Raw genomic sequence first — 23,809 nt, forward strand, 5'->3', positions numbered from 1 at the left:
ACAGAGGGAGGAGCTGTGATGATTAATCTCCAGGACTGTCAGCTTGTCAGAAATATACCGGTGTGCTTATGGGACTGTTTCCAGAGAGGTTTAACTGAAGAGGGATCGCCCACCCTGGACGTGGATGACACCATCGATTGGACTGGAACCCCAGACTGAGCACAAAGGAGAAAGCCAGCTAAGTACCAGAATTTGCCTTTCTCTTTTTCCTGATGGTAGGTGCAGCGTGACCTTTCACTCCTGCTGCCACAACTTCAGCTCCATGAGGGACCATGTCCCCTAAAACCGTGAGCCACCACGAATCCCTCTTTCCTAACGTCACATTTATAAGGTAATTTGTCACAGCAACAGGAAAAGTCTACCTGACTTGGAGCATGGCCTGCAAGATGGCAAACCCAGGAAGGAGCACACACCTTGGTTTTGGCTTGGATGGGTGCCCCGTGGTCCAGCAGGATCTCTGAGATTCTCACGTGTCCGTTCCGAGCCGCACAGTGGAGCGGTGTCAATTCGTCCTTTATAAGACAGAGAAAAACAGAAGGCCCCAGAGACAGCCATCAGGGGCTGGGTGCATAAATCTACCTGCAGTATCTTTCCCAGGTGTGGGAGTTCCGGCACTGCCTCCAGGCCAGCTTGCCTCCAGCTCAGTTTTGTCACTGTCTTTTGCTGAACCCAGCTACTCAGGGAGGCAGGTGACACTTGGAGAGCCTGTCACCGGAGAGACTCAAGGGCAGAACTCACCCCATCCTGGCCCCGAAGGCTGCTGACACCTACCTTGGTCCTCGTTTCTATCTGAGCCCCTCGGTCCAGCAGGAGTCTCACCATGATGACATTCCCCCTGCGGGAGGCTATGTGCAGTGGTGTGATGCCGTTCTAGAGGAGGAAGAGGCAGGCGACCCATCAGACCCGGCATCGTTTGGACGGCGGCAGTGTGCACGCCACTCCCTAGCCCCTGCCCGCCTCTCTGACTGCCATAGACACAAGCAGCCGCTGTAACTATGGAAGCACGTCTCACCGAAGGAGGAGGCAGGACCTGAGGACCTGATGGTACCGTGGTTAATCGCACTACGCTGGCCAAGCCCCCCCCCGGAGTAACGCAGCAGAAAGGGAAGCAAGCCAGCCATTTGCAATCAGCCCCTGCCTCCTGTGCTCGCCTGAAGGAAGAGCAGGCATGTGGAGCTTTGAATTCCCTCCAGACAATGCTGGCGGGAACTGAAGGACTGCAGATCAGTGATTTCCCAGCAGGAGGTCCTAGTCAGTGGGGCTCTGACCCTGTAGGCATTTCTGAGATTCTACGGTGCCAGAGAGGGTGTGTATGAGAGGCAGGGGCACCCCAAACTCTGGCCTGAGTGCAGAGACTCCAGTGAGGTTACCTGAGGTGTGAAGTTGACACTGGCGCCCCTGTTGAGGAGCAGCTGGGCCACGTTGAGATTCTCATAATGAGCTGCGATGTGGAGGGGTGTGAATCCCGTCTGCCGCCGCCGCCACCACCGAGGGGGAGAATCACTGATCACATACCAGCACCTCTGTCCCCGAACCAGCCCAGGGTTTCTACACTTGTTAACAGGGCCACAGAGCCACATACGTAAAGCAGGCTCTGGCTAATGCCAAAATCTATGGAAGGGGTGGAGAGATGCCCCCATGGCAAGCTAGAGCCAAAGCCTTAGTGGCACCTCAGAGTGACTTCTCATCTTTGCCTCATGGCCAAGGCAAACTATAAACCGAGATCACCTCTCATGAGGAAATTTTAGTCATGAGTGAAGTGCTATGGAGTCCATGGCTGCAGCCCCTAACACGGTGCATGACTCAGCCATCTGGCCGGAGGGCTCCCCACTGTCTCCCTGCTCCGTATCCTTAGAAGACATCCAGTGAACTCCAGGGACAGGGATGTGGCAGAGCAGGCGGAGGGAGGGACGGTGTGAACCAGTCAAGCAATCTAGCTGACTGAGGGACAACCGGCGGTCTCACTGAATGAGCAGTGGTTAGTAACACTTTAAACATCCCATCTCCAGGAGCCCCACTTTATGCCTCCCCGCTCTTCTGCAACTGAGAGTGATGGCGACCTCATCCGGCAAGGGCACGGGGTAAGAAGAGGGTGACAACCCAGAGTCCCCTCTGAGGTGCAGCTTCATTCTGGATGGAGGCCCACCCTGTCCTCCTGGGTGCTGTTCTGGATGCCCCAAGTAGCCGGAACCATCTCAGTACCCCCTCAGCTTTCCCGGGGATCTGGGGCATCTCCAGCCCTTCTGTGTTGCTACTGAGTGCCTAAGGCTCGAGGGTTCACTCCCATCGGCCCGGTCTTGGAGAAAGGCTGGGAACTACAGCTGCCTGCGGTGGCCCGGCCTGCCCTCCCTGGTGCACACGGGCACGCTGGCTTCCCTCACCTTGGAGAGCACGTCTGGGTTGGGGTCGTTCTGCAGGAGCACTGCAGCTGTCCGCGTGTCATCGTTGCGGGCCGCGATGTGCAGGGCGGGGAGGCGCACTTTCCCCTTTGTCCCGTAGTTGATGAGGTGAGCCACCACGTTCTCGTGACCCTGCTGCAGAGCCACAGCCAGCGGGGTGAAGCCGTCCTGGTCGGGAGAGCGAAGGTGGCATTTCAAAGCCCCTGGCATCCTCCAGGCTTGGCTCGAGTGCCACCCCCTCCCTGAAGCTCCCTTTGCCCCACTTCCTCGCTCTGTTCTCCCGCAGTGTCTGCCTCCTTCTTCCTTTTGCACTTCCTTTACCCTGTGCTTGAGGAAAGGTCTGACTGTGTGCTGTGAGGGTCTGACTGTGTGTGTCGTGTTTGCAGTCTGAATGTGTGCTATGAGGGTATCTGATTGTGTGTGCCACGTGTTTGTTGTCTGACTGTGTGCTAAGGAGGTCTGGATGGGCATCACCTGTTTGCAGTCTGACTGTGTGCCATTATCATTTCCAGCACAGGGCACATTTCCCAAAGGAACTTACTTCTGTGGCTACGTTCTGATTGGCTCCATTCTCCAGTAAAAACTTGACCACCTCCAAGTGATTCTCCTGGGCAGCCATGTACAGGGGAGTAAAGCCTTTCTGTAAACCCAAGGAAGAAGCCATTAAAACAGCGGGAGGGACATGAAGACAGACAGCTGTAAACCCTCCCACTTGGGGGAGGGCTCTCTCTTTATACCCTCACAAACCACTGCCTCTGGAAAATTATTCCCAAAGGCCAAGAGAGAGAGATGACTCCATTGAAGTGCTTTGCCCCGCATCTTCTGAGTGAGCCTCTAGATCAAACATCCTCCTCTACTTAAAAAGTTATTACGTGTATGTGCATATGTGTGTCTGTGGGTGTGTGCATATGAATGGAGAGGCCAGGGTGTCAGATGCCCGGAAGCTGGAGTTACAGGTGGTTATGAGCCAGCAGGTGTGGTGTGCTGGGAACTGAACCTGGATAATCTCAAGAGCAGTGCGTGCCCTTAACTGCCGATCCATCTCTCCAACCCCCTCTGCCTTTATTTTCTTTCTACACCAACCAACCACGCCTCATATGATCCACGCATAATACATGACTTCACTGTTCTACTGAACCAAGATGGTGTCCACAATGACAAACTCTCCATGCTAAGGACTTGTAGTCTAGTCTTGGAAAATTCACACAGAATTCCTGTATCACTCCTTGGAGACGTGGCAGTAGTACATCTAGTCCTAGCTACAGTGTGTGTGTATGTGTGTGTGTGTGTGTGTGTGTGTGTGATGTACACAGCAACCAATGTGTCTTCCATGTGGCATAAAGCAACTGTGAAAGCGAAGAAAGACTTTCCCTGTCCTAGGAGCCAGGGAGCCATTACCTGAGACTGGGCATTGACGTTGGCTCCATAGTTGACCAGTTCCCGGACCACCTCATCCTGACCAGCAAGGGCAGCGATATGCAGAGCAGTATTTCCCTTCTGAAACACAGAGGCAAGGAACAGAGGAGGTTTTCCTCAGCCTGCTCAAGAGATTGTCACCGGGAGGAAACGAAGGTGTAGCTGGGAAGCCCCAAGGCAGAACCATCTATGTCCATACCCAACCTGTCACTGATCATGAAAGACTAGTAAAAGTACAGAGGACAATGTCCTGTTCTCTTCACTCTGATACTTATCACACACACACACAGAAACACATCCACACATCCACACATCCACACACCTCACACACACACACACAGAAACACACTACACACACACAGAGAAACACATACACCACACACACACACAGAAACACATACACCTCACACACACACACAGAGAGAAATACATACACCTCACACACACACACATACAGAGAGAGAGAGAGAGAGAGAGAGAGAGAGAAACATACACCACACACACAGGGAAAGAAACACATACAGCTCACACACACACAGACCTCACACACACAGACACAAACACATCTCTCTCTCTCTCTCTCTCTCTCTTTCTCTCTCTCTCACACACACACACATACACCTCACACACAGATACATCACACACACAGACTCTCTCTCCCTGCCCCCCTCCATATACATACACCAGCTGCAAGCCTCAAGAAGGCCCCTGGACCTGTGGGGCAGTCACAGGATAGGGGTGTGGCCCTCTGTGTTAACAAAGAAGCAGATGTTTTAATTTTGTCTTCATTTACAAACACCCAATTTCTCCATGTTAAGGAGCCATAGAAGCACACAAAGAGGAGGGCTGGGTCTGCACTGTGTGAGTTTGTGGGGTGAGGTGAGTGTCTACTTGTCCTTTACCCACCCTGAATCTGGGCTCTAGTTTTTGGATTGGATAGGGAGGCAAGGAGTCAGGGTGCCCATCTTTGACTTTTCCAGTCATGAGCCCAGCTAGGAACTGGGGCAGGTTTCAATTTCTTACTTTGTCTTTATTTCTATTCTTTCCTAAGCCTGGGAGACCCATGACAATTTCACAATCTGTCTGGAGTCTTCCCTAGGCTAAGATTTGACTTTCACCTTTGTAACCCCTCTTCCTCTGTGGCCTTCTGAAACTTTGCTGGCTTAGAAATGTCTATAAATAAAATCTACCAAGTAAGTATTCCTCACAAAATAAAAACCAAAGTGGGGGATTTGGAAAGAGTGCCATTTCCTCAGCTCTGGGGAAATGCCAGGGAAAAGAGGCGGCAGGTTGGTGGAGGTCAGTAGCTGCCCCTTGGTCCCTGGGAAGAAAAGGTAAAACAGTTGATCTCTATCAAGGGTCTGGAAGCAGACGCAGCCTCAAAACCCAACTCCACTCACTGTGCTGATGGGTGAGCGGGGAATGACATGAAAATTAGCGAATTTTACCATGGGAAAGGATTCTACCTTCATAATATTTTGGAGGTTCACTTCCTACAAATTATATCTGTTCTCTACATATTGCTCAGCTGCGCTGTCTGCCTGAGGGGTGGCAAAATGCTTGCTGCAGAGAGCTTAAATCGAGGCTGTGCTCGGGACCCCATTTAACAGGCATCCAATGGGAAATGAGAAGTTACAGCAACTCAGGCAAAGAGACAGCAACATGGGGAGATGGAGCTGGGGGCTGGGGTAGCGGGGATGGTAAAAGGGGTTATTTTAATAAACAAGTTACATGTACATAAGAAAGAAAGCTTGTTTTAGGGCTTGACTGTAGGTCAGTGGTAGACATGCACGAGGACCAGGGTTCCACTACTAGCAATGCAAAAACAAAACAAAACAAAACCTATTTTTTGCAGTCTACATGAATTGATGCTTCCTTGCCAAACACTTCTAATAAAAGGGGTGCCTCCCCAGGTAGTCTAACAGAGAGAAAACAGACTAAGGGCTGAACAGGAAGATTTGCCAGAGAAGGACCAATCAGAAGGACCGGGCTTTCTTCAGTGACAACACCATCACCACCACTATTTCCCACCCAATTCTTTTTTTTGTTTGTTTGTTTGCTTTGGTTTTGGTTTTGGTTTTTCGAGACAGGGTTTCTCTGTATTGCTTAGGAGGCTGTCCTGGAACTCGCTCCGTAGACCAGGCTAGCTTTGAACTCACAGAGATCCACCTGCCTCTGCCTCCCGAGTGCTGGGATTAAAGGCGTGTGCTAGCAACACCTGGAGATTTCCCACCTAATTCTAAGGCCAGGCACTTTATATACACGACTCAGTTAATTCTCACCACAACCCTGTGAATAAGTGTCATCATCCCTACTTACACGGGAGAAAACTGAGACTTTGCAGTGACCAAGTAGTTTGCCTAAGATCACAGAGGGGGAAGCATCTCAGCTGAGGTTCAACTCTGGAGCTTGCAGAACTCCAGGTCCCTGTATGAAGCAGTAAGAGGCCACCATCAAAGGGTCCTGGTTCCAGAATCCAGTGATGAGGGCAGAAGAAAGTCCTGCTGACTCTTTCTGGAAACAGGGTCCTGAGTTTTCAGGTGGCACCTGGGACTCAGAGAAACGGCATGTGACGAGCAGCATCCGGGGAATCAGGACCGTGTTTAGGCTGGTTTCCAAGCTGCACTTTGAGAAAATGCACAAAGGCATTCCACAGGCTGGAATTTCCAGTGCCAAGACCCTCTGTTTCTTACCTTGGTTGTCGTTTCTAGAATGATCTCTTTGTGCAGTAGTTCAACCACCATCTTCACGTGGCCTTCTTTAGAGGCTAGATGTAAGCCGTTCAACCCGTTCTGTGAGGAGCAGAAAGGTGGGGAGGTTTTGGTTAGTGACACTGCCCACTGTGCCATCCCAAGGACCAGGCAGGGTGTGTGGAGGAGTGGAAGGCAGAAATGCAGGGGCACTGGGTGGTAGAGCTAACGCAGACAGCCACCAGCTGAAGGCCAGCCAGGAAGGCTCTTAGCACCCCAGGGGGAGAACACCAAGAAGGAGAAGAGCAAAGACAACAAGACTGTCGGTCTGGGCACGAATCAAGTGCCGGAAGCTTCTCTCGGAACCTGTGGGGGGGCTGAGAGTCCAGTCCTAGGCAGTCTTTAGACTTCACTTGGGTACGGACATGTCCAAATGCACAAATGCTGAAGGTTTGAGTCTCAGGGACCATAAAAGTGGCTCCATTTCATCATGACTTAAGGGTCAGAGAGTTCGAGTCCATTATTGCTCCTTCAAGGTTAAATCCACAGTATGTTTGGCCTAAGGTGTGGCTATTGTGAGTCTTGCCTTGAAAACAGGATATCTGGTCTAAAGTATAGCTAATAGATGTCTCACCTTGACAACAGGATATTTGTTTTAGGGTGTGGTTACTTGATGGTTTGCATATTGAGAATATAATTATGCTTGTTTGTTCCTAGCATCTTGGCTGGAGCTGACAGATGATGCCCTGAACTCGGGTCCCTGCACTTGAAGAGGCAGAACCTTAAGGAAGAGGCAAGTGGAATACAGCTCTCTTTCTGTCTTTTACTTCCTGTTGGGGAAGTCCTGTGTATATGTCAATAAAGTACTGTCTGGCCAATAGGAATCTAGATAAGTGGGGCTAGGAGTCCAGGAGGACTCTGGGAAGGAGAAACACGAGAGAGTCAAGATGTAATGCCATGGAGGTAGGAAGCCCGGAACTATTCTCCGGTAAGAGAAATACTTAGATTAACAATTATGGGGTAATTACTTAAGTCAGAGTTAGCCAGTAAGAAACAAGCAAGGCCAACAGCTTCATAATTAATATAGCCTCCTGTGTGTTTATTTGGGACTGATACGGCTCTAGAACCAGGCTGGCGGGAAGGCTTCTCTCAAGGAAAAAGCGTCTCTTAACAAAATGGTGATCAGGAGTGGGATCGAATTTCCATGCAAAATAACAAAAGATTTAAAGGAATTTTAGAAACAGAAGAACGGAGAGAAGCACAGAATTTTGGTAGCAGCATTTTCTCAGGTGTGCTCTGTTTTGCTATCCACAAGCCGAGATTCACGTGGCTCGCTTACCGGAGTCTTCCTGACTCGGCATAAAAAGAAAAAAAAAAAAACAAGGTTGTTTTAAGAGACTCTGCTAACGATTAAAAGGTGTGTACGTACAGCTGGAATTGGCAGCTTTTGCTGGATGTCAGCATGGACTGAGGCGGTAAGCGGAATCATGCTTTCGCCCGCCATCTTGGAAGGCACCAGTTTAAAACAGCCGCGGTTTTAACAGATAAGACACGTGGCCAGAAAAACATAAAGATTTACAGTAAAGTCAGACTTGGATGAACAAACCTCTAAAGGTTTACAGTGTGTTTAAAAATATATGTGAGATTGAGAGAGAAAATGAAACGACAAAGTGGTAAATAAATACAAAAGCCGGCATTGTGGTGGTGCACGCCGGTGGGACTTACTCCAGAGGCAGAGGCAGGTGGATTTCCAAAGAGAAACCCTGTCTCAGAGAAAAATAAATAAAAATAAAATAAATAAAGTAATAATAGATAAATAAATAAGCCACGTAAGATGGAAAATACACAGAGAGTCTGGATACTGTACGCTGTTGTGTTTTTCAGTTTTTTGCTTGCTCAGGAAGGAACTGCTACTAAAGTACACTTGATTATAAATGCTGCTAAATTAATCCAACTTCTATCTTTTGAAAATGCCTTGACTTCAAAATTTAAGTATAAGGATATGTTACTCGGAAAAGGAGTTTTTGCTTATGTTTCTACAGAAAATGAAAAGCTGAGAATTCCTTCCAGGCTTTTGTGGTTTGACGAACCAAGACCCCCGGAAGCAGTGGATCAGATGTTCCAACAATTGAAACAGCTAAGATGATGCAGTCTTACAGACCCCGAAAATATGGACTTATACAGGTTTCTGAGTTTTGTCATGATCCCCATGGTATGAACGGCGCCCCCTTCCAGGAGGAAGCAGTTTGGAATGAGTGACGTCCCAATTCCCATCTTGTTTATAAATCTTTGTTTTCATTTAAATGGGATTGTTTATAATTGGCTAGTGATCACAGCCAATCTTTTTTAATGGTAAAAAAGGGAATTATGATATAGGTATTGTTTTTCATTTATTGATACAAATTCAAGGTCAATTTTGTGATGTGTATATTTCTCCTCTTGATTAAGTATTGTGCTTATACTGATCTTTTAGAATGTAATGCATAATTGAATACAGACTATAGATAGTTAATGATAATAGAATTTATAGCTAGGTTAGTTAGGTTTTCTAGATATACAGAAATATATTTGAGATAGATAGACAGTCTTCAAACCTTTCAAAGACCTTCAGAAAATGGCATTTAAAATGGTTTAGGGTTTTTCTTGACAATGAGAAATGTCTGCTCCGGGCAGCACCAATTATGTCTGAGAGGAAGATGGGCATCGAAGAAACTTGTTATGGAGTTTGTTTTCAACATGGCAAGATTAGCCATTTGGGCAAGAAACTGCTCTTGCCTAGACTGTTTGACTGTTGTTGTATAATCTGGACATGCAGGACCCACAGGAAAGTGACTGCTGAACTCAGTCTTACAGGGTTCCTGCTTCATGGAAGAGTCTACCAGACTTTCTACAGGACAGAGAAATGACTGACAGACTGCCGATGCAGATGGACAGTTTGAAATTTCCTGCTTTGCTGAGAAGTGTTCCAGACACATTGTGGCCTATGGGCTGAAGATGGATGCCCCTACGTTACAGAGGAACTTCGGGTGACTGTCCAGGCAGTAAGATGTCTCTGTCAATCCTAGTGTTTATATATTATCCTTCTGTGGTCTTTGATAGAGTTGAAGGCAGATAGTTATAATTATAATTTTCCTTAGTTATGATAAAAGATACATATAGAACTTTGGACTCACAAGGATGGGATGGATGATATTTTCTTTAAATCTTGCTGAATGTTGATAGACAAAATATTGTAACTGTATTCTTACTTGATAACTGTTCTGTCATATACAATTTGACTATGTTAAAGTTAAGACCTTTCTTTTTGTTTAAACAGAAAAGAGGAGATGTTGGGGGAAGTCCTGTGTATATGTCAATAAAGTACTGTCTGGCCAATAGGAATCTAGATAAGTGGGGCTAGGAGTCCAGGAGGACTCTGGGAAGGAGAAACACGAGAGAGTCAAGATGTAATGCCATGGAGGTAGGAAGCCCGGAACTATTCTCCGGTAAGAGAAATACTTAGATTAACAATTATGGGGTAATTACTTAAGTCAGAGTTAGCCAGTAAGAAACAAGCAAGGCCAACAGCTTCATAATTAATATAGCCTCCTGTGTGTTTATTTGGGACTGATACAGCTCTAGAACCAGGCTGGCAGGAGAGCGGCTCTGGAACCAGGCTGGCGGGAAGGCTTCTCTCAAGGAAAAAGCGTCTCTTAACAACTTCCAAGCGGCCAGAGCCCAGCAGCCTCTTTTGTCACAAACTCATCCCAAGATGCACCGTGTCACCACAGGCCCCCAAACAATGAGACCAAGTGGCCTTGGACTAAAATCATGAGCCAAAATAAACATTTTAATTTTCTTAAGTTGATTTTCTCAGGAATTTTGTCATAGTGGCAGAAAGCTAACCACTTAATTGATAGAAACGCCACCTGACTGAGAGGGTTGGCATGACCTCAGTCCTGGTGAACTTTCACGCAGTGACCAAAGAAAGTAGAGCTGTCACACCAACACATGCTCAAAAGCTGTGGTGGCCAGCCCATATTTACCAAAATAAGCTTCAAAACAGACCCTTTGAGGACCGAACACCCCACCTCGCTCCATGCTTTCATCAATGGGAAAACCAGAGCAAAAGCAGCCCCTTTGTTAGCTTGTCACTTCAGGTGCACAAAGAGGTCACGGCCAACCACTGGTCTCCAAAATCAGAGCTCTCACCAAGGTGTGAAAGTTCCAGTCAGCCTGAGGCTGCTCCTGTGCCCCTAAAGCACAGCACTGGGGCCCAAGATGTATCTCTCAGTCCATGCTCCCTCCTTCCTGTTCTCTGACTGTGTACTTAAAGGCCCTGAAACTTCCTGGCAAAATCTGATATCAAAAACTGCTACTTGTCTGGCGGTGGTGGCGCACACCTTTAATCCCAGCACTTGGGAGGCAGAGGCAGGTGGATCTCTGTGAGTTCGAGGCCAGCCTGGTCTACAGAACTAATTACAGGACAGCCTCCAAAACAATACAGAGAAAGCCTGTCTTGAAAAAACAAACAAACAAAAAAAGCCAGAGCTGGCACTGGTAACAGGAGACAAAGGGCCTGAAGGCAGGCCACAGTCTGGACAGGAAGTTGGGTCAGGACACCGAGCTTATACAAACCCACAGTCTGTTTTAGCAGGAATTAACTAAAAAGCCACCTGTCAGATGAGGGGCTGTTTGGGAAGTCCCAGTCCTTTCTGAAGCTGTCCCTGTTTGTGAGGCAGGGCTGATGAGGGTCTTGTTCCCTTTCACAGACCTGTAGACAGAGGCCTGTCAACCCTACACTAGAAGGCTCCAAGCCCTGGCGTGTGGGGCTTCTGGGATCTGGTGGTGGGGTTGTGGTCGTGGCTACACTCTGCTCACCACAGGAGATGGTTCTGGTAGCATGCCAGCATGGATGTGGCTCATTTAGTGCTTGGCTTGGCAGCATTGCCACCTAAATGGTGGGTATTGATTGGCTCTGAGAGCCTCGATGTTGACGCACCTAGGGAGGAAACATCTAACGTAGCTGATGCTCAGGGGTGGCTTTCCCTGCTCTTCGGAGCCAGTGTGAGGACCCTAATCCATGGGAATGCTGGATTTCTGACCACAGAAAGCTGGAGGCAAGCTGTATCAGAGGCTCTCCGTTATACCCGTCATTCTCAGCTTGGCAAACCAAGGCCAAGAGTGGTTAAATTAATGAAGTCACAGAATCCTACATTATAGCCACGTGAAAGCCAGGATGGTTTCGGGTACCCTCCTCCCAGGAGCTAGCTCGCTTCTTTTTAATCAGATAAACAGAAGTGAAGTTTACTTTTATTACAGTCACAAGTCATCCCCAAAGATCTGATTGTGACCTCTGCAATTGATCTCAACAGTGAGCAGACACTATTCTGGCTTTCAGGAGTCTCCCTTTTTCTCCTCCCTGATTCATAAACCTTCCAGAAGCCCACTCTTGGTAGAAGAAATGGTCTTTCTTCCAAGAGGGTCCATTTGAGTGGTTTTGCATCCCAAAGTGTATTTCACCCTCCTTCCAAATTCTGCCTCTATCGTCTCTTTCTTCCTTATGACTTTGTGTGTGTGTGTGTGCATGTGTATACATGCATGTGTGTTCACATATGTGTGGAGGCCTGAGGTTAATGCCAGAAATCTTCCTTCATCACTCCACATCCTTATACACATAGTCTCTCAGTCAAACCCAGAACTCATAGATACCACCGGCCTCACTAGGCAGCTTGCTGGGGGATGTCCCCTATCTGACTTCTGAGGTTGAGGCTGGAATTGCAAGCAGGCCACCAAGCTCCCAGAGAATTCAGGCGATCGGAACTCAGGTACTATTACTCAGGTACTATTGCTGGAGTGCCAAATGTGTCAACAGCTGAGCCATCTCCCCGGCCCTCTAGTGGCCTTTGCAAGTTACTGCCATTGCTATTAATAAATGCAAGTTACATCTATGACTCGGGAGGCTTGAATCTAATGTCCTCATCTGGGCTACAGAACCCAAACAAACCCCATTAGGCACAGCCAACCAGGGTATGCAAGGAACCCTGGAGTTAGTATGCAACAAAAACACAGGCGCAAGTGCCTGCCTTGCTGCAGCGACACCAAGGGCTGAGCCCTCCCCAGTCCCAAACCTTGTGAGAGTCAACCGCGCCTGGCAGTGTGCCGTGGGTGATTAAGGGTGGGGTGATGCAGGGACAGATACACACAGAAGAGATAGCCTAAATGTTCCTACAGGCACGTATGAATCCGCAGTACAGAGCAGGACTGGACTACTCTGTAAGAAACGGCTTCCTAGCCAGACAGTTCACGCACAATTAGGATGCCACGTTCATTTACAAAGGCAAATGAAGATGCCATATGTGATACTAAGTTCTAAACCCACACACGGACACTCCAGAAGCCAAGCTTCCAGCCTTCTCACCACGTGTACTTTCCCGTTCATGAGGCAGCTGGGTCCAACAGGTGCACAAGTGCCCCCCGCCCCAGAGGCAGAGCTTTCTCCAGGCTCTGGCTACAGCAGGCAGATGGATGATTAGCTGCAGTGACTGACCAACCAGGCCAGCGGCTGAAGCTGCGGGGCACCTGGGCACCAATGTCCTACCCTAGGTTCTGAGGAGCCTCTGCCTTACCAAATGCAGACCTAATCCACACAAGAGACTACTTTCAATGCCAAAGCAGTATCCTGTGCATAAATATCGAATTTAACACTTTCCTTTTCTTTAAACAGTTTTTAAAAAAGTTGCTCAAGTGTGAAGAGGGAGGAGTACAAATTATGTGAACTATTTGTTCTTGCCGTGACTGTGGACAGGGATGAACTGTAATTTACCACCTCTTCACAGCCAGGGGCCATATGCTTTCACGTCGGTTAAATCAAATGGAAGCTGGTTGCCAAAAGAGGCAGCCGGCTGGGTCCCTCCTCAGAGCTTCAGCTACTCATGCGGTCTCCACAGTCACTTTCTCTGTAAGGCAGACAGGCTGCTGAGGGGATTAGGAGTGGGATGAGGCTCACATTACTTCTCTCAAATAACGGAGAATAGAAGACAAGCACAAACCCAGCAGCTTCAACTAAGTGAGACACACAGCCACTGGTGGCCATTTCCAGTCGCGAGGTCCCGCAGGACACTAGCTGGCATCCTCTTCCCTCGGACGCCTTGCATTAACTAGACTGCGATGGACCACTCGAGATGCCCACGCTTCAGTCGCTCGACTGCGTTCCTTTCCTCCTGCTTTGTTTCAGCTATTGGACACTTTCTTCTGATCTATTTCAAGGTCTTAGGTCTGGGTTTTACCACGCTTTTGTGTAGTCTACTGGTGATAACGTTGAAAAACTTTTTGTATCTCTAAGAATTTGTTTTATAACCTTGCATTAGGTTCTTCCTGGGGCTTTCCATCGTTATGATCAAATTCCCATCAGGTAGTGAATGACATTCAATTCTCCACTGGATTCTTACACATTTCAATCACGTTGGTCTTCTCTGGGTCTGGCTCTCTCGACTGTTTTGTCTCTTGACCATAGTTTGTGTTTTGCCGTGTGTGTGTGTGTGTGTGTGTGTGTGTGTGTGTGTGTGTGTTACATAGGTGATTCTTAATTGACTGCCAGGCACCATGTATGAGAACAGGAGACACCTGTCATTTATGGCTGGAAGCAGATCTGATTCATCTGTGGCATGGATAGTGAGGGTTAGGAGCTGCCCTGGGTCTGAGTCTCATGGTGTCTGGTCTGTCGGTCTCCACACTCCTCTCAAGGAACGCCACCGTCATCTGAGTTAGATGTAGGAGTCAGGGTCCCAGGAGGGTTTCAGTGTCCCTGCTCTCCCAGCTTCCATTGGTTCTGTGTCTCCGGCAGACGCATCTCCTTGCCCGTGCTTCTCTCCTAGTGGCAATATGCCCTTTCTGGTGACATAGACCGGTAGTGGTAGGCACGTTCACTTATGGTCCAGCTTCAATCTTAATCGGGCTCTGTATGCGGGGACTTCAAGGGTGGGGCACTTTTATCCATCACTTCTCCTCTGCTTTGTCTTGTCTGCACAGGGCTTGGATGGGTATTCTGTGAGTGTCCTCATATCCTCTGCAGAGCCAGAGATCTGCTTGTTACTGGGGTATGACCCTGGGCCTAGGACAGTTGCTGGCCTCCCCGGGTTTCTAGGATATCCAGAGGCACCGACACAAACCAAGCAGGAGTGTCTCCTGTCCCTCAGCCAAAGCAGTCTTTCTACTCTTCCTTGGAAGGACAGCGTCCACGTGAACCATAGCATATCTGTGTGGTCTCAAGAGAGGAGTCTGGGAAGTCTGCAAGGCTATCCCTCTTCCACCTTCCACCAATCAGACCCTGACCTCCCAGGGCCTAGGAAGCGTCTCTATGGTACCCGGTACTTCCCATGAGCACTCAATCAAGGCACGGGGTCAGCAATTCATTGTAGGCCTCTTGACCTGGAAGAATTGTAGGGGTTCTGACCTGCAGAGGTCACCGCTTCTGCTTGTACTCTATCAGCATGAAGATGCTGCACGTGGGCCTCTCAGAATGGTTTGGCCTCTCTGGAGTCCAGACTATCTGTCTGCCTTACTCCCTTTCCCTCATCTGAGTTCAGGAAGATTTATGATTTTTAAAAAAAGAGTATCTGCTGTTTTACAATCAGGCTGACGGCAACATCCTTTGAAGCTTCTATATCCTACACACTCCCTATCCTGGCCCCCGGGCTCCACACCGTTTCATGCCACAACGGTTCTAATGAAGAGATGGTCTCTGAGGCGCAAATATCGTCCCACTGCCGCTCACCGCGCCTTTCCTCCAGCCTTTGCCTCCTTTGCATATAAGGTCCATTTCAGAGCGTTTTGGGAAGCAACGTCTGGTGGAGGAGGAGAGCCCAGCGAGGCTGTGCAGCCTCTTCCAACAGTTTCTAAGATATTCCTAAGTCACACTCAGCCGGCATGATTTAACTTGCGTATTTTCTTGTACCAACTGTGAGAGGCTCCATTGGCAGCAACACGATTCCAGACATTTGTTCTCAGTAAACTGTTCCTCTGTTTAGCTCCTCTGATTGCCCCAATTACACTAATTGATTTCCAAATGTACAAATACAGTTGACATGTCACCGGGAATTTAGCACTCATCTAGTCAGAAGCAGAAGGGAAGCTTCAGATGGTAAGCACTGGTACCCCGAGGTCCCACAGTTCATGGGAAGCGGCAGGGATGCCTCAAAAGCTGATGCCGATGGTCTCCAAGCACACAGCCCTCATGCTTCCTGTTCGCCCATTTCATCCTATTCACGGAGCACACAGCCTCAAACTCAATCTTCTGACGGGGGTTGGGGGGCTCACGGCGCCCCTGCCGCACACACCTCAAAGCTTTCCTGGGTTAGGGCTGCCATTGCTGTGAAGAAACACCATGACCAAAGCAACTTGGGGAGGAAAGGGTTAATTCAGCTTACAGTTCCACATCATAGCTCATCAATGAAGGAAGTCAGGACAGGAACTCAAACAGGGCAGGAGCCTGGAGACAGGAGCCGATAAAGAGGCCACGGTGGGGTGCTGCCTACTGGCTTGCTCCCCATGACTTGTTCAGCCTGCTTTCTTAGAGAACCCAGGGTCACCAGCCCAGGATGTGTGATGGGCTGTCCCCTATCAATCACTAATTAAGAGAATGTCTACAGGCTTGACTACAGCCTGATCTGATGGAGGCATTTTCTCAATTGAAGTTCCCTTCCCTCAGATGTCTCTAGCTTGTGTCAGGTTGACATAAAACTAGTCAGTACCAGGCTCGTAAATCTTGTCATTACAGACCTATGTTCTTCCTGGAAGTGAAACTAAGATGAAGACCACACCAAGACTGTTACTGGGGAGCCATAACTTTGCTCAGCCGCATTTACTCTCTTGTATCGGGTTTGCTTATTAGACCAGTTTCTTGCTCTCTAGCAAAGCAGAGGCAAAAGTCGCTGGCCAGGGGTTTCTGATGAGTAAGAAGGGGGCTGAAGTACTGGGAACAGCAGCAGAGACGGCAGGGAAATAGAGGACCCGGAGTGCTAAGAGGTGGGATGGGAAACCCTGTGGTGGTTTGAGTAGAAATGGTCTTCATAGACTCGTGTGTGTGTGTGTGTGTGTGTGTGTGTGTGTGTGTGTGAATGCTTGGCCCATAGAGAGTAAAGGAGGGGTGGTCTTGTTGGAGGAAGTGTGTGCATGGGCGGGGCTTTGACGTCTCCTTTTCTCAAGCTAGACCTAGTGTAACAGTCTCCTGCTGCTGCCTGTGGACAAGATGTAGGCCTCCCAGCTCCTTCTCCAGCACCGTGTCTGCCTGCACGCCGCCATGTCCCACCATGAGGATAACGATCTGAAACTGTAAGCTAGCCCTAATTGTTTTCCTTTATAAGAGCTGCTGTGGTCATGGTGTCTCTTCACAGCAACAGAAACCTAAACTAAGACACCTATATAACTTCATCATGGGGCCACACTCCCCTTTACCAATGTAATCAGTAAAGAATCAATAATTGGGGCTGAGGATGTAGTAGAATGCTTGTCTGGCATGATGAGGCCCTGGGTTTGATTTTTCAGCACTACAGAACAAACCAAAATACTTTAGTCAGTGTGGTGGTTTGAAAAGAAAATGGCCCCCAAAGGGAGTGGCACTATTAGGAGGCGTGGCCTTGCTGGAGGAAGTGTGTCTTAAGTTTCCCTCACTGTGACAGTCAGTCGACTTCCTGTTGCCTGCAAGATGTAGCACTCTCAGATCCAGCACCACATCTGCCTGCACGCCGCCATGCTCCTCTTCATGATCATAATGGACGGAACCTCTGACACTGTAAGCAAGACCCATCAATGAAATGTTTTCCTTATAAGAGTTGCCATGGATATGGTGTCTCTTCACAGCAATAAAAACCCAAACTAAGACAATCAAGGTTTTTATTGTTGTGATAAAACACCATGACCCAATGGAATTTGGGGAGGAAAGGGTTTATTTCAACTTATAACTCTCAAGTCTCACTCTATCAATGAGTGAAGTCAGGGCAGGGACTCTGAGGAGGAAGGGGAGGAAGGAACCGAAGGAGAAATGCCGATCACCGGCCTGCTCCTCATGGATTGCTCAGTCTGATTTCTTACACATATCAAGACCACTGACTCAGGGGTGTCATGTGAGCCATTAATCAAAAAAAGTGCCCCACAGGCCAGTCTGGTGGGGGCATTTTATCAACTGAGTTCCCCCTTCCAAAATGACTCTAGCTGTTTCAAGCTGGCATAAAAGGACCCAGGACACAAAACAATAACAACAACAACAAAAGTCAAGCAGCAATCTCGCCTCTGGTGTAGTCAGAATGTCTACACAGAGCTTATGTACCCAGGTTCTGCTCAGGACCCCATTGTTGTGAACCAGGTTGAGAACCAGGGACAATAGGCACAGCAGTGGGAATGGCTGCCTAGTCTCCACCTTTCAGAGAAGAAGCCAAGGACCCTCTTGGAAGTGACCAACACAGCAGGCACAGGTGGTAATCCATGGAGCCAGTGCTAGCACAGGGAATCTCAGAATAAACCCGGGACAACTTGTGGCAGAAAGTAATAGGAGAGTCAAAGAATCTCAAAGAATCAAAAGGGCACGGCAAAGAAGCCAAAGTACCGACAGGAATCCCTGTGTCCCAACTTAGACGTTAACATCAGACGTCATCACTGAGGTTCAAACACTGAATGGAGCAGAGTCAAAAACAGAGCCTGAAGATGCCCCTGTCACCTAAGGTCGAGCATATGCCTAGGAAGACACCTGCAGCAAGAAGGGAGGGTGAGAAGGTAGGGTGGGGGTGATGAAGGAGAAGGCAGAAGGAGGGAGAAAGGAGAGACTAAGGGAAGGGAGGGCATGGCCCCTGGACGGAATGTTGACGTTGGTATACATCCAGGCTTCTTGCCTTGGGTGCGTGTGGGAGGCAGGTGGTGTGTCTCCTTCCTCATGCCTGCTGCAAACTGGAATGCCTAGGGACAACAGAATACCACGGATGTGCAGGAAGGTAAACAGGTATGAAGAGCACACAGAAAAGCGGTCACAAAGAATGCAAGCCAAAGGGAGGCAGGGACTCTTTGTCCTGTTCTTACGGCGTTTCTGTAGGTAAGAGACAATTAGTGTTAAAGAAGACAGGAGGGAGGAGTGGAGGCGAAGGTTAGAAAGGCTGTGGGAGAAGGAGCCACTCTAGGTTCTGGGGAATAGGCTGGGGCTGGGACAGGTTTTCTGCAAGCCTTTGTGGAGCCTTTGACCACGTCCCCCCGTCTATTTTTGCAGGACCCAGAAAGAGTGGCCTGGAGCAGAGTTTCAATGCTTTCCAGTAAGGCTATAACCTGTTCTGCCTGCCATCATACCATGCCAAGGGAACAGTCTCAACTTCACATGGATGCCTGCTGATAAGGACCCCCCACCTGCCATCCTTTCCACTTCCCAGGGTTTATGGCTCTGTGGAGACCACTTGGTGGGGAAAGTCTGTTAAAAATATTCCATCTTGCAGTTTAATGACTCAGAGGCAGATGGAGTGGAGCAACTGTCGGGGTTGGGAGGGGGTTACCTTTTCCTCCTCTGTAAGCCTGCATTCCTCTGGAGACAGGGACAGCAGAGGAATGGAAGGATCCAGGAGGACTGTACCAACTTAGGGAGCCAGAGAGAAAGGAACAAGCTGGCTCTAAGCATATTTTCTTTCTTTGCTTTAGTATAACCTAAACTCTTAAAAACCAGCTCTCTAACCAGGTAGCTCTAAAGGATCGTAGTTAGTTCCACGCAGGAGGAGGAAGGACACCTTGATCTGTTTCATTATCTTAAAGCTAAAAGGAACCACAGCAATTCCTGAGCTCTGCCTGCAGGCCAATCGACCTCAGATCACCTTCCCTCTGCTGTGTGGTTGCTCAAAGCTCGCAGTGGCCTCCATGCTCCAAAATCCCTCAGCTCAGCAACGAACCCACTGCTGAGGTTTCAGGGCCCTTGGGAGCAGAGCGGGAGGATGTTCAAGTTCAAGTTAATGAGAGAACGGGCTCTGAAACTGAACTCAGCAGCTAAGAATATCTCCCATGTACTAGAAAGTTTCTATGTCCGAGATCTTGATACTTCATTTTCAAAAATTAAGAGAGCCACGCCTCCCAAGGAAGGGCAGCAGGATTCATCTAAACCTACACGTCTTGGAAATGATGGTCTGGCTGTCATCCTGGTAGAAGAACTAAGCAGTCAGCACCCGCAGGGAACACTTTGGATATGTGTTTTGCTGGCACAGAGAAAAGTGTGACAGTATTCCCACCAAACTGCCAACCATGGTGTGCATGGTGGGGGGACAGGGAGACTTTCGATGTTGTACATTTATGCACAGTTTGATTTTTAAGCAAAGCATACATTCACATAGCTGTTAAATGAAGAAACCAAAACTACAATCAGAGACATGCTTATATACAGTCTATAGCCATATTACCTTGAACATGCCCTATCCAGAAACACACTGACATATAGTCAGAACACCCTGGACATGCCCTATCTCAAAATCAAAGCAGGGCTGGGCCTGGTCAGTACATGGACCGGAGAGATGTGTTTGCAAACAATGTGAAAAGTGTCAAGTTCACCACCAAGTAAGAGAATTCTAGGCTTACTCGTATCCATAGTCTATTTAAATCAGGGCAGTTCTGCATTTGGGACTCCTCTGCCACCAGAGGGGGACGTCTCATCAAGACTGGAGTTGAGAGTCACTGTTCTTGGGAGGTCTGTCTGCCTCTCTACCATGTCCATGCCCTCTTTTCAATTTTAGTGCATGTGCTGCCGAAGCGAGCACATACCCTGTTTTCAAAAGGTGAACAGTTTACTGTTTCCACTGGACTTAGAGATAGCCTCTATGGTGGTTTATTATTTTTTTTCGAGACAGAGTTTCTCTGTATTGTTTTGGAGGCTGTCCTGGAACTCACTTTGTAGACCAGGCTGGCCTCGAACTCACAGAGATCCGCCTGCCTCTGCCTCCCGAGTTCTGGGATTAAAGGCGAGCGCCACCAATGCCCGGCTCTCTATGGTGGTTCAAATGAGAATGGCTCCCATAAGCTCCCACATTTGAATCTTTGGTCCCTACTTAGTTGAACTGTTTATGAAAGATTAGGAGGTATGGCCTTGTTGGAAGAGGTATGTCACTGGGTGTCTTAGGGTTTCTATTATGAAGAGACACCATGACCATGACAGCTCTTATAAATAAATTGGCATTTAATTGCATGGCTTACAGTTCAGAAGCTCAGTCCATTGACATCATAGTGGGGCATGGCAGCGTGCAGGCAGACACGGTGCTGGAGAAGGAGCGGAGAGTTCTACATCTTCATCTACAGAAGCAACTTTTATCACACTAGGCATGGCTTGTGCATACATGAGACCTCAAGTCCCACCTCCACAATGACACACTTCCTCCAGCAAGGCCACACCTCCTAATAGGGCCTCAGTGGGCTGAGCATTTAAACACATGACAATGTGGGTCATTCCTGCTCTAACTACACACTGAGGGTTGACTGTAAGGTTTCAAACACCTGTGCCATGTCTGTCTCGCTCTCTCTGCCTGCAGCTTGCAGATCGGCTGTAAACTCTCAGCTATTGCTCCAGTGCCATGGCTGCCTGCCCACTGCCACCACCCTCCCCACCAGGGTGGTCACAGACTTACCCTCTGAGCTGTAAACCCCCAATTCAGAGCTTCCCTTTTTAGGTTGACTTGGTCATGGCGTTTCATCACAGCAATAGAAAGGCAGTGAAGACTCTCTCTAAAGGCTCCGCCTCATACAATTGGACAATCTGCTCTTGAGTCTTTGTACTCCAGAGGTCTGGACTTTCTGAGGTCCTGTTTTCATTTGTAATCAGGTCCTAGCTTGGCCGGGCAAATGGAGTGTGTCCGACAGAAATGAATGCACATCTGTGCACCCTGACACACACACAGCCTCTGGTTTTTTCTGAAGTTTCTCATGAGTAAGAGGACCATATTTGGTCTTCACACTGAATTCACAGCCATCAGATTGCGATGATGTGGAACTGGAGGATGTCTTTCCCTTTCTGACTGTGGCCATGCAATATTATGAAAATATCTCAAACATTCTAACAGACTGGAACTCATGCTGGACCTCACAGCCAGAGGTAGTAATACACCTTGAAGTCACTTAAGACATAAGACTGCTAGCCTACTAAGTACTCATATTTGTCTTGGATTTCCCATGTGGCCAACTTTACAACCTAAGATAATGAATGCATACTTGTGATCATGAGTTATGCATTCTTCTTTTCTCCTATCCTGGAACAATGTAAGTCCTGAAAGCAACTCCCTAAAAATCTACCATAAAAGTTGAAAGCAATCAGCTATGGATATTGGTTGATAAACGATGTTTATTGTCTCAATCAGTTGGGATTGGCTGAAGTCAGTGACTTAATCCCTTGTAAAAGTTTGTAAACGATTTCTGTGAAGTCTCATTCTTTCCCCATGTGATGTGTTCTGCTGTTCAATAAAAATAGAACAGACACACACACACAACTCATACAATAGACAGACACAGACACACATACACACAGACAGACAGACACAGGCACAGGGACAAACAGATTTACAAGACAGTCTTCAAACAGGTACATATTTGGACTCATGCCACAGGCAGATAGAGAAAAGACAAGACAGGGAGCATTAAGGAGAGAATTGGAATCTGGACTTGCCCTTGACTAAAGGACTCCAAGAGGAAGTGCTTTTATTTCTTTCCTTAATGTGACCCAGATGCATTATTGGTGGCTCAGAGTTAATCCCTAATGTGTATAATCCAAGCACTTGAAGACCCTGAGTTCTCTCCTTTCCCAGTTACAGCAGAGTGTGTGCTGGTGCATGCTAACCACTACTGCACACACTCCACACACCTGATAATGCTAGATTCCACTTCCCTAGGCTCTGGGATACAGGGGATGGCTTTATTGGCTACACATGGGCATCTTTATGAAGCAGAACTAGAAAACTCCCCTTGTCTTTCCTTTACTAGAAAGAAAGGGGAAAATGATAGCAGACCCAGGCAGGTAGGTCTAAACAGTGGTGGCCCCTGCTTTGGTGTTTTAGATATCTGGCCATGGCTAGAATTGGTGCTGTATCTTGAATAGTCTTTGCCTCTCCTGGCTTCACTTTTCCTGTACCTGCCCTGGCGACCGTGCAAGCAGAAGTGGGCATTCAAAGTGGCCAGACTGGAGACAGGTTTCAGACACCCACAGTGAGGAAACCATTGCTCCTACGTGCAATGAAGAACAACTTGCTTTCCAGCTGTCTACTGGTCCTCATAACCAGCAAGATGAACACCAAATGGAGTCGTTCCTGCTGAACCCCAAAGACTACTTCCCTTCTAAAAATAAGTCAGACTCTCACGAGAAGTGTCACAGGCTCCAGCACACAGGCGGGGGCCTTGCATTGCCTCCTTCTCTTCCTTTGATGACAGCCGGGCTCACAGATGTAGAACAATACAGTCTCCCCCCCTCACCACTACCCAGAGCTGCACCTGGGTGGCAAGGCTTAAGCAGCTAGAAGGCTCTCTGTGTGACGGTCGGGTACAGGCAGAATTCGGAACCACGTGGTTTAATGCCATCCCATGCTTGTCAGGAGCTCTAATATCACGGGTGACAGACGACAATAGCAGGCTGTCTGTGGTGATCTAGAGCCCGTCTCCCAGACTGGAGGACTGCCTCTTCACCCTCCTCCACCACATGTCACCCCCAACCCCCAGCATGCCACCAGGACCCTCACACCCCTCCTCTGCAGGGACGATGTGATGGGGGCTGAGTCCCCTGTCACTGGCCTACACTAGACATGTCACAACAGCTCGGGAAGCAAGTGTGGCAGACATCAAAGTCTCTTCTGGCTCCTGCGCATCTGTGTCCTCCCGGCAGCAGGTAGGCTCTCCGCCTCAGTTCTCTGAGGGCAGGCTTTACCCACTCCTGGTTTCGCAGGCAGCGTATGACCGTCAGAAGCGCTCAGCGCGGGGGTTACAGGCGCACGGCTTGTGGCCACCCCAGAAGGCCTTTTGCTGCTTCAGTTCCAGCGCACGGGCTGGTCCAGCAGCTTGCTTCTTTTCTCGTGGCTAGCTGGCAGTGTGATCAGCCAATCAGCTCCCCCCACAGCCTATTTTTAATCCCCATAGTCTCCACACTATGACATTTGATGCTATAGAGTGAGTTCTGGATGACGCTGAAGTCGGATATATGAAGCTGGGACCGGTGGGAGCACGGTCATCTCCACGCATCCCACCTGGCCACACTGTCCTTCTTGCTGCTCCCTGACAAGATAAGAGCTCCCTGCCTCAGGACCTCTCACTTTCCCCTCTTTTAGGAATGCTATCCCAGAA

General features: G+C 48.5%; 1 protein-coding gene across 8 annotated transcripts in view; it reads right to left on the reverse strand.

Annotated features, from left to right (window-relative positions):
* Positions 1-23,809, reverse strand: part of Ank1 (ankyrin 1) — a 180,126-nt gene that overhangs the window by 57,552 nt on the left and 98,765 nt on the right. For all 8 annotated transcript variants that reach the window (XR_005871228.1, XR_005871229.1, XM_040731994.1 and 5 more), the window contains exons 3-9: positions 6,509-6,607; positions 3,798-3,896; positions 2,941-3,039; positions 2,382-2,567; positions 1,371-1,469; positions 772-870; positions 414-512 (exon numbers count right to left, since the gene is read on the reverse strand). Coding sequence is in view for 6 of the 8 variants with exons in the window: in XM_040731994.1 (XP_040587928.1) it covers positions 414-512; positions 772-870; positions 1,371-1,469; positions 2,382-2,567; positions 2,941-3,039; positions 3,798-3,896; positions 6,509-6,607 (780 nt within the window). In the remaining 2 variants the exon portion in view is untranslated. The remainder of the gene's footprint in view (positions 1-413; positions 513-771; positions 871-1,370; positions 1,470-2,381; positions 2,568-2,940; positions 3,040-3,797; positions 3,897-6,508; positions 6,608-23,809) is intronic.

The sequence above is a fragment of the Mesocricetus auratus genome, unplaced genomic scaffold (assembly GCF_017639785.1).
Source record: "Mesocricetus auratus isolate SY011 unplaced genomic scaffold, BCM_Maur_2.0 Super-Scaffold_100026, whole genome shotgun sequence".
Classification (NCBI taxonomy): Eukaryota; Metazoa; Chordata; class Mammalia; order Rodentia; family Cricetidae; genus Mesocricetus; species Mesocricetus auratus.